We start from the raw sequence: 11,251 nt of genomic DNA, 5'->3' as shown, positions 1-11,251 counted from the left end.
GGGTGAGCTTCTGTGTGTATGTGTGTGTGCATATATGTGGATTCCTTCTTCTCACACTTTTTTCCATTCTTTAATAAAACTTTATTATTTTTAATATAGAATACATCAATTAGTTTGCTTGTAGTCTCTTTCTACTAACCTCCACATGTCTACCTGGTCATTTTTCTGAAAGAAATTATCATTTCACTTTTTCCAGGAAATTCAAAATGTTTGAAGTGCTCTACATAGAATCAGATATAATTTCTTCCATTAACTAGAAAGCATTAATCAAGAAGACTCTTCTACACATTTTAACATTTAATTGATGCTATGTTGATTTATTGAAGCTTAGAATAACCCCCTTTGACATAATAACATGGGAGTTATGACACTTAGTAATGACAATTAACTATTGAATTTCATCTGATTTACCCTAGTTGTGAAATTTGGATTAAGATTTGTCAAGCAATTTTGATATTCCATTCCTACAATTTTTAACAAACATAGTCTACTGATTTAGAGATTAATATTTCTGTAAAATGCAATTTTATGTTTTTAGGCCCCTTTTTATGAAAGCATTTTAATAAATTAAAATCAACTTGCAGTGGAGGATGAAGTTTGTTTAAAAGTACTATGATTCTTCATCATATTTTTAAGAATATTTATTACCTCCTTATTTCTCAGGCTATAAATGAAAGGGTTTAATAATGGAATTACTATGGTGTAAAATATTGCCACTGGTATATCCTTATCCCCCTTTTCAAATGGTCGAATATACATGAGAAGACAAATGTAGAATATTGAGACAGACAGAAAGTGGGATGCACAGGTAGAAAATGCTTTACCTCGCCCCTCCTTGGATTTCATTTTGAAAATAGTGAAAAGGATGGAGAAATAAGAGATCAAGACTATGGCAATGGTAAAGATTTGAATTGGCATTGAAAAAATATATATCATTAGTTCATTAATAAAAGGATCAGTGCAAGAGAGTCTATACAGTGGAAGTATATCACAAAAAAAGTGGTCAATTCTATTAGACCGGCAGAATGTTAACCGTAATAGAAGCCCTGCATGAATCATGGAATGTAGGTTACTAGCTATGTAGGTCCCTATAGTCATCTGAATGCAGAGCTTCTTGGACATCTTGGTGTGGTACTGCAGTGGGTTGCATATGGCCACATAGCGGTCACAGGCCATTGCTGCCAGAAGAAAGCAGTCTGCAGTTTCAGCAAGGCAGAGAAAATAAAATTGGGCCATACATTCATAGAGAGAAATCCTTCTGTCCTCAGAAAAGAAGTTCTGTAACATCTTGGGGGTAATGGCACAGGAGCAGCAAGAATCCATCAGAGCCAGGTTCCCCAGAAAGATGTACATTGGTGTGTGAAGACGATGTTCTGTGTAAATCAGCGCCACCAAACCAAGATTCCCCACCATGGTGACCACGTAGATGGCAGAGAACACCACAGACAGCAGAGTCTTCAGCTCTGAGTGGTCTGCAAATCCTGTGAGGAGGAACTCTGTTGTCAAGGAGTGATTTTCCTTCATCATTTCTGGCTCCTTTGCTGAGACATAAGTTGCAAAGAAATCGAATTTAGATTCTAAAGCAGAATGTGTCTAATGTGTCTCCCCCTTTAATTTCCATAAGCACAAAAGGGAAGAACCTCTTCTTTAACCATCTTATGCTCTCTCCTAAAAACTCTCACACTTATAGTAGGACAAGTCATGTAAAAAGAAATGTATCATAAATTGTGTACACAAGGATATCTGGAAATATTTCTGTGAATTCCCAGGGAGAAAAACATTTTCTGCCTGAATTATCCTATGCTGACACACAAATTTATGGTCAGTATACATAATTTTCTGTTTCTAAAATTAAAAGACATTTTCTTATGGTATCTTTTTCTCAAGAAAAAAATTGAGCAAGTTTTAAATAGTATCCTATGGAATCAATGTGATATTTAAAAATAAATTCCTGGCCAGGTGTGATGGCTCACATCTGTAATCCTAGCTCTCTAGGAGGCTGAGGCGGGTGGATTGCCTGTGCTCATGAGTTTGAGATCAGCCTGAGCAAAAGCAAGTCACCATCTTTACTAAGAAAAACTGAGGCAAGAGGATCACTTGAGCCCAATTTAGCGGTTGCTGTGAGCTATGATGCACAGTACTCTACCCAGGGCAACAGCTTGAGACTCTGTCTCAAAATAAATAAATAAATAAAAACAAATTCCTCTTTATATACTTAAATGTCTAATTATAAGAATTGCACAGAATTACAGTAAGCTTAAAGCATGCTTTTTCTAGCTTAGTAACCCTTTTCAGATAAGATCACAAAAAGATATTTTTAAAAAAGATTTACATATTTGTTCTTTAAGTCAGGGTAAGAACATAAAGCATCTATAGATTTTCAAAAAGTTAATTTGGATATCGATTTTATATTCATTTCAATATTTTCTGGATCATATTCCTATCAAATTTCCGAAGGAATTATTACTCTTAAATTACCCATTTATCCTAACACTTCCTCTTTAGTTTTCAGTGTTTAAGATGCATGTCTAAGATTACGAGATTGGCAACAAAGTGAGTATTACTCATGATAAATACTGATCTTCTATTCTCTCAAATGTCTCAGAGAAACTATTATCTTCATTTTTAGTGAGTTTCAAGGAGGTTTCCACACATTTGCTTTTTTAATTTACAAAATCATTATTTACTACTAATCCGCTATGCATTTATTAGAGTTCAATAATCACTCAAATTTACAATATATTTATTATAGCTGTCATCTATGACATTGTAATTGTTCAGGTGCAGAAAAAAACGTAGGATTTAAAAAATGATAAAATCATCTTTCTTCTCTTCTAGAAATTGCTAAGTTTTTGACTTCAGTGCATTTCAAAAAGACAGTTTTGGAGAACAGCCTACCATAGTGATTCAAAATACATTGTTTTAAAAGTACATGTTTTGGTTAGTTTTTCTCTGTTCTTTACTCTTATCTACTCTGACTTTAATATACTGTTTTTCCTTTTACTCACATACTATAGTGAGGTTTTCTGGAGATTTATCACTATAGTCTTCTAATCAAATAAATAAAATAAATTTTCCTATTATATTTTATCATTCTTTCAAAAAAGCCTTCAGAATTATGAGATTTTGAGAAACATTTTATAAAAGTAAACAAATACTGCTTGTCATAATTATTTCATTATCACCCCAGTGGTAAACCAAATTGAAAATAACTTATGTCCATTTTGGAACAATTGGTTTTGTTTTCAATAATTGTCATTTTATATGGAAGATGTATTTGCATGTAATGAATGAAAACTCATTTTCTCTTTTCCAATGTGAAAAGTAATTATTCAATTGAATCAGAAATCAGTTTTACTGTACATCCCAGAATTATTCTACTAAGTTATTTATACCCTTACCTGTATATTTGCTGAAGAACATATGGTTATTTTGAACTCAAAATGGTCAGAATGATCCACTTATTGTGTCTTATTACAGTTTTCCATAGTCTTCAATTTTAGAGACAACCAAAAAATCAGAAGACAAAATGTAAAAACGGTAAAATATTGATGTATTTTAGAAAAATTTATATTTCTGTGTTTTAATATTATAATATAAATAGATTAGAATAGTTACCTTGTTTTGAGTTCCCACTAACAAACATTTTATAGTAGCTGATTGGCCACCTGATGGTTTTTGTTTGGGTAAATTAAGAATAGAAACTATGGTCTTTAAAACATTGGGGAATAAATTATGAAAATCTAAGACATACTCTCTACCAATAGGTCAGTGACAATAATTGTGTTAACCTTAGGGCGAAGTTGAAGTTTTCCATTGATTCTAAAGGGATTTCCTTGGCATTGGTATCAGAATGTGTCTGCAGATCCTGAAAGACCTAAGTCTCAAAACACTATTAAATCTAATAGCATTAATTATAGATGGCTGCAGTTGAGATTCTGAAGTGAGTGGCTATCACTAAAATTGGCTTAAGGATTATCCTGATTTTTCACACACTTGCTCTCTGTCTCTATATTATTTACTGGAAAACTGTGATGAAGAAAAAAATTCATATCCATTCATTGGAGGTAGAAGTTAAACGGAGAGTTGAAGAGAGATTTGGATTAGTGGAGTTGAGGCAAAAATGTGGTATGATCAACCAGAATGCCATTTCTTTCTTTCATTCTCTGAGATAAATCTGACCAAATCCTATATACTGATCCTCTGAAACAACTCTGACATTATGTTCTCGTGTGTCATAAGGTAACTAACTTATAAAAACATTATCGAAATATGACTATACAAAAGCTTTAATATTTATGTATACAAAGCAATGAATTTGGAGGTAAGTATACAGCCATGAAACCATTACCTCAATTAATGCCATCATAATAAGATAACTTGCTAATTGGCCTCCCATCTACCTCCATTCTCTAGTGTAGATATGCTCTTATACACTAGAAATGTTTCTGACTCTTGATTACTCTTCAAAGTCTTTGTACTTTGTAAAATTTCAGAATATTAGAGGGCAAACATGTTTTATTTATGTATTTTGGTTTTGTACAGATTGAGTCAAAGTTATAAGTGTGCCCTTCACCTTGATAGTGTGTACTGTATCTATTGGATATGCATTTACACAATCCTTCCTCCCATCTTTCCTCACCTTGATTTTCATTCAGATTTACTTCCATATGTGCACTTAATTGTTGATCAATTACTTACAATTTGGGATTGAGCTTTGTTTTGTTTTGTTTTGCTTGTTTCTCCATTCTTGTTATGTTTCAATTTAGCAGAATAGTTTCCAGTTCCATCAAGGATATCACAAAAGATATTAGATCATCTTTTTATGGCTGAGTAGTACTCTACAGTACGCATATACCATATTTTATTAATTCATTCATATATTGGTGGGCACTTGGATTGTTTCCTTATCTTTGTGATCGTGAATTGTGTTGCTATAAACATTTGAGTGCAGGTGTCTTTTTAATAAAATCACCTTTTCCCCTTTGGTTATATATGCAGAAATGGGATTACTAGATCAAATGGTAAGTCTACTTTTAGTTTTTTGAGGTGTTTCCATACAGTTTTCCAAAGAGGTTGTGCTAGTTTGCAGGCTCAGCAAGTGTATGAGTTCCTTTCTCTCTATATCTATGCCAGATCCATTATTTAGGGAAGCCATTCTTTTTGGCATTGGTGATATTTCATTATGGTTTTGATTTGCATTTCCCTAATAATTAGAGATTCTGAGCATTTTTTTCATGAGGTTTTTGGCTATGAGTATATCTTCATTTGAAAAGTTTCTGTTCATATCTTTTTCCACTTTTTAATGGAATTGTTTCCTGTTGATTTGCTTGAGTCCTTTGTAGATTCTGGGTATTAGTCCTTTACCATATGTATAGCATGCAAATGTTTTTTCCCGTTCTGTGAGTGTCTAAGTGATCTTGTGATTTTGTCCTTGGCTGTGCAGAAAGAAGCTTTTTTTTTTTTTTTTGTAGAGACAGAGTCTCACTTTACTGCCCTCGGTAGAGTGCCGTGGCATCACACGGCTCACAGCAACCTCCAGCTCTTGGGCTTATGTGATTCTCTTGCCTCAGCCTCCTGAGCAGCTGGGACTACAGGCGCCCGCCACAACGCCCGGCTATTTTTTTGTTGTTGCAGTTCGGCCGGGGCTGGGTTTGAACCCACCACCCTCGGTATATGGGGCCGGCGCCCTACTCACTGAGCCACAGGCGCCGCCCAAGAAGCTTTTTAATTTGATCAGGTCTCACTTATTTTTGTTGTTACTCCAATTGTTTTGAGGATCTTTTTCACCAATCCTTTGCCTAGGCCAGTGTCTATAAGAGTTTTTCTAATGTTTTCTTCTAGGATTCTTATTGTTTCCTGCCTTAGGTTTAAGTTGTTTATCCACGGTGAATTAATTTTTGTTAGTGGTGAGAGGTACAGATCCTGTTTCAGTTATTTACATGTGGCTATCCATTTTACCCTTTATACAACAGGAATTTTTTTATCCAGTGTATTTTTTTTTTGTCAACAATCAGATGAGAATATGAGGATGATTTTATCTCTGAGTTCTCTATTCTGGCCTATAGGTCTGTGTCTCTGTTTTTGCTGTTTGTGTTATTGTAGACTTGTTATATAGCTTGAAGTCTGATAAAGTGATGCCTTCTGCCTATTTCTTATTATGTGATGTTGCCTTGGCAATTCAGGGTCTTTTCTGGTTCCATATGAAGTACAGAACTATTTTTTCTAGATCTGCAAAAAAAAAATTATTGGTATTTTGATAATAATTGCATTGAATCTATAAATCAGCCATTTTAACTGATTCTGCTGATCCATGAGATGGTATGTGTATTTTTCTATTTGTTTATATCCTGTGCAGTTTCTTTCCTTGGTGTTTCATAATTCTCCCTATAGAGGTCTTTTACCTCCTTTGTTATGTATATTCCTAGGCATTTTTTTGTTGTTGTTGTTGTTACTGGAAAAGGTATTGTGTCTTTGATTTGATTCTCACTTAACTGCTGATTCTCACTGTTGTTGACATATATGAAAGCTACTGATTTGTGTGCATTGATTTTATAACCTGCAAGTTTGCTGAATTTAGTTTGCAATTCCAGGAATCTCTTGATTGAATTGTTGGGGTTTTCTAGGTATAAGATAATTTTGTAAACAAAGAATAATAGCTTGATCTCTTTTTTGCCCATTTGGAGCCCCCTTGATTTCCTTCTCTTGCCTGATTGCTCTGATAGGAATTTCCAGCACTATGTTGAATAAAAGTGATGAAAATGGGCAACCTTGTATGGTTTCAGATAAAACTGGGAATGTTTTCAATTTTTTTCCCATTCAACATTTTGGCTATATGTTTGTCATATATAGCCTTTATAATTTTGAGGAATGTCCCATCTATACCATTTTTGAGCATTTTTATCAGGAATGGGTGCTAAATTTTGTCAAACGTTTTTTCTGCATTGATTGGAAGGATCATACTAACTCTCTGTCCTTTATGTTGGTACTCCAAGGGCTTTCATTACCTATAACTATTTTCTACCATCTACTTGTAAGAATGCATCTGTAGATATGTACACCTCACTTCTCTACTCTTTGGTGCACTAGAGTTCAATTCTGACTCTGAATATTTACTCAGAATGTACTCATCACCTGAAATGCCTCTTTGATTTCCTACTCTATCCAAACACTACTCAATTTTTATATAATATATGATTCCCATCACAAAAACATCTTTAATCTGGAAAAATTTACTATCTTTGTGATGCAAAGAGTTTTATTTTAAAATTCTTTTAAATGTTTTGTTACATGGATAGCTTTTATAAGTCTGTCGTCAGGGTAAGTGTGCCTATAGCCTGAATAGTGTTCAATGTAACAGGTAGGTTTTTACCCCCCATCTCCTCTCACTTCTGACAGTTTAGCTTCCTATAATTTTTAGTTCTTTCTGTGCGCATATGTGTCCATCACTTAGTTTCAAATTATTAGAGAATACATGTGGTGTCTGTTTTTCCATCCTTGAGATACTTCACTTAGGATAATGGTCTTTAGTTTCATTTAAATTGCTGCAAAAGACGTTAATTTATTCCCTTTTATGGCTGAATAGTATTCCATGGTGTGTGTGTGTGTGTCTCTGTGTGTGTATTTATATATATATAACATATCACATAATGTTAATCCCCTCGTGATTTGACAGGCACTTACGTTAATTCTACATCTTTGGTATTGTGAATTGTGTTGCAATAAACATTCGAAGGATGTGTTCTTTTTAAAAAAATTACTTATTTTCCTCTGGGTAAATATTCATTAGTGGGATCGATGAATCAAATGGAAAGTCTAATTTTTGTTCTTTAAGAAATCTCCAAAAAGGCTGCACTAATTTGAAGTCCCACCAGCAGTTTCTAAGCATTGCTTTTTTTTCCTCACCCATGCCAACATCTGCTGCTTTTGAGTTTTTACTAAAAGCCATTCTAACTTGGGTAAGGTGATATATCATTGAGGTTTTAATTCACTTTTCCCTTATAATTAGTGATGTTGAGCATCTTGTAATTTGTCATTTGTCTATCTTCTTTCGAAAAGCGTTTGTTTATGTTTTTGCCCACTTTTTAACAGAGTTGCTTTTTTTTTCTCTTGCTGACTTTTTTTAGTTCTTTGTACATTATTGTTATTAGTCCTTTATTGGATGTGTTGTTTGTGAATATTTTCTCCCATTCTGTAAGTTGTCTATTTGCCCTCTTGGTTATTTCCTCTAATGTGCAAAAGCCTTTTATCAAGTCTCATTTATTTAGTTTGGTTGTTGCTGTAATTGCCACTGGGGTTTTAGTCATAAATTCTTTCCCTAGGCCAATGCATGTATATAGAAGAGTTCTTCCTACATTTTCTTCTAGGATTTTTATGGTATGGTGCCTTACATTTAAGTCTTTTACCTATATTGAATTAATTTTTGTAAGTCGTGAGAGATCTGTATCCTGTTTTATTCTTCTTCATGTGACTACCCAATTTTCCCAGCACCATTTATTGAATAGGGCTTCTTTTTCCCAGTGTATGCTATTGGCTGCTTTGTCAAGGATCCATTGGCTATAGTTAGATATTGTTATATCTGGATTCTCTGTTCTGTTCCAATGGTCTATGTCTCTATTTTTGTGCCAATACCATGCTGTTACAGTTACTAAAGACGTGTAGCATAATTTGAAGTCTAGTAATATGATGCCTCCAGATTTGTTCTTTGTGCTTAAGATTGCTTTGGCCATCAGGACTCTTATTGGGTTCCAAGTGAAATACAGAATTGTTTTTTCTAAATCTGTGAAATATAATGTTGATGTTTTGATGGGGATGTCATTGAATCTGTAAATCATTTTGAGTAGTATGGGCATTTTAACAATGTTGAACCTACCAATCCATGAGCATGATTCGTGTTTCCTTTTGTTTGTGTCATCTGTGATTCCTTTCCTTAATGTTTCTTGGTTATCTATGCATTTCATCTCTTTGATTAAGTATATTCCTAAGTCTTGTAGAACCCATAGAACCTCCATAGGTGACCATCACCCTACATTGATCCCCTCCTTAAGTTGACCTAATTTTCATAGACCAGGCATATACCATATGCACTTAGTGGAAGATTGACGTCTATATCTTGACCACCTCTGTAAATTGTATCTTGGCCAGTTGGACTATGACTCACCATATTAATTTATCTTACATAACTTGACCAGTTGCATCCACTCTACACCAAGGGGTAGAAGCTGTGGGCTTTGCTCCTTAGTAATATTATTTTTTCTTTAATATAAGATCTTTTTTTAGTGTAAGTTTTTTTTTTAATATTTTATTATTACTATGTGTTGTATTAGACCTGACATCCTATTGTTTACCATGTGTTAAGGAAGATTTTTTTTCAACGTGAAGGACTGGTCTGATTTGTAGGTATATCTTACAATTGCTGAAATAATTTTCAGTTAACCTAGACATCAAGGATTGTTCAGGAGCGAATTATTTAATTTCTATGTATTTGTGTTCTTGTGTAAATTTTTCTTGGCATTGATTTCTTATTTTATTTTACTATGGTCTGAGAGGAGACATGGTATAATTTAAGGTCATGAATTTTCCCTTTAGGAATTCTTCTGCTGAATTACATAGATTTTGATACCTTTGTCATTCAGTTCAATGAATATTTTGATTTCCATCTTAACTTCATTAATGATCCAATAATTATTCAGCAGTGAGTTGTTTAATTTTCATGACTTTGTGTAGATTGTAGTGTTTGGCTTGGAATTGATATCTAGTTTTCTTTCACTGTGGTCTGGGAAGATACGTGGTATGATTTTGGGATTATTTTTGATTTTGTTTCCATTTTGGTGGCAGGGGAGCTGTCTTCAGGGCATAGGCAATTGTGCACTGAGTGGTCCTATTGCTAGGGAGGGGGATTTGGGGTTGCTGTCTGCAGTAACTGCACCAGACAGGCAGCCCCCAAACTCTGGAGCTATGCTTTCCCATGGGAGCCACACTAGCAGTTGTTAGCTGGGAGAAAAATAGTTAAGGGCTAGTATCAAAAAATATGTCTTGAGTCACTACAATGGATAGTCATGCCCTGTTGCCCATTTTCTAGACATGGGCTAATCTGCAGACCAAGATATAAGGGGTCAACATTCTTCTGGTGGAAAGACTATGACAATGCCACAAGTATTTACCATTAAGTATTCTTTGAACACTTCCCAAAGGGAGCTGTGGCCATTTGCAAGAGTAACTGTGCACCAGGGGGAAAATATCAACATTTTAGGAATTATTACACATTGATTGTCTTTGAATTTATGTTAATGCCTGAACATAAGAAATGCCAGTGTGTTCCATCAGTTGAAAGGGTTATGTTACTAATGGGGCAGATGGTATCCTAGTTCAAATCTAACTCGCGGTTACCCCTAGTTGTCCCATGAAGCCACTTTGTGGTTATTTCTCTAGTTATTAAATGTATAACTGGAGTAAATAGCAAGGAAAATGCTCACTTTATCTCTATGAACCATAGGTGAGAACCATTATGGTACAAAGGACTAAGGGAAAGCCCTTACAAATTTCCTTCCTTATTAATTCAGTACATCAGAAGCAATTCTAAATCCATACAGAAATTTCAGAAATTAATGCTACCACTAATATTCTGAAAGAATAATGTAAAATGATCCCTATTAGATTCTCCAATGGTTTAATCTGTGCAGAAATGAAATTTATCTTAAAGAATGATTGTAGACTACTGTAAATTTGATCAGTTGACTTCAACTGCACTTACAATTCCAGATGTAGTAACTTTAATGGACAAATAACTTTACTTGCTAGGAAAGCCTAGTTAATGTCTTTTTCATTTCAATCAATAAGGAACACCAAAAGCAGTTTCCTTTTACTTAGCAAGTCCAACAGGTCCTTAATATTCTTCTCTCAGGACTATGTCAATCTCCTCATTTCCACAATATTTTCTGAAGAGATCTTGATTATTCTGACATTTCATAAAACATTATAACCTTAAGCTAATTAGAACTAATGACCAGCACACTGGAAGAAAAGTTCTTGGTTGATGGTCTCAGCTTGCATTCTTTGGGTACCAGCCTCAGTCACTAGCTGTGGATAGGCTCTGGCCTGCATAACACAGGAAACTTCTTTATCATCTAGTAGGTAGCAGATATGATTCCCCAGGCAGGGCTCCTCAAACTGTGGCCCGCGGTCCACATGAGGTGGTGTGATTGTATTTGTTCCCGTTTTATTTTTTATGTGCAGTGTGCATAGGAATTTG

At 34.4% G+C, this 11,251-nt stretch overlaps 1 protein-coding gene across 1 annotated transcript; it reads right to left on the bottom strand.

The window, feature by feature from the left end:
* Positions 1–573: 573 nt before the first annotated feature.
* On the bottom strand, positions 574–1,527 carry LOC128567419 (olfactory receptor Olfr180-like). The gene has a single exon (XM_053564615.1). It carries the CDS (start codon positions 1,525–1,527, stop codon positions 574–576), a length of 954 nt encoding a protein of 317 aa, XP_053420590.1.
* Between the last annotated feature and the right edge of the window lie 9,724 nt (positions 1,528–11,251).

Source organism: Nycticebus coucang, chromosome 16 (genome assembly GCF_027406575.1).
Source record: "Nycticebus coucang isolate mNycCou1 chromosome 16, mNycCou1.pri, whole genome shotgun sequence".
NCBI lineage: Eukaryota > Metazoa > Chordata > Mammalia > Primates > Lorisidae > Nycticebus > Nycticebus coucang.
The sequence above is the reverse complement of the archived record's forward strand: the minus strand, read 5'-3'. Positions and strand labels throughout refer to the sequence as shown.

Excerpts from the sequence above, each read along its gene's own strand:
- LOC128567419 (XM_053564615.1), bottom strand. The coding sequence starts at position 1,527 with ATGATGAAGGAAAATCACTCCTTGACAACAGAGTTCCTCCTCACAGGA.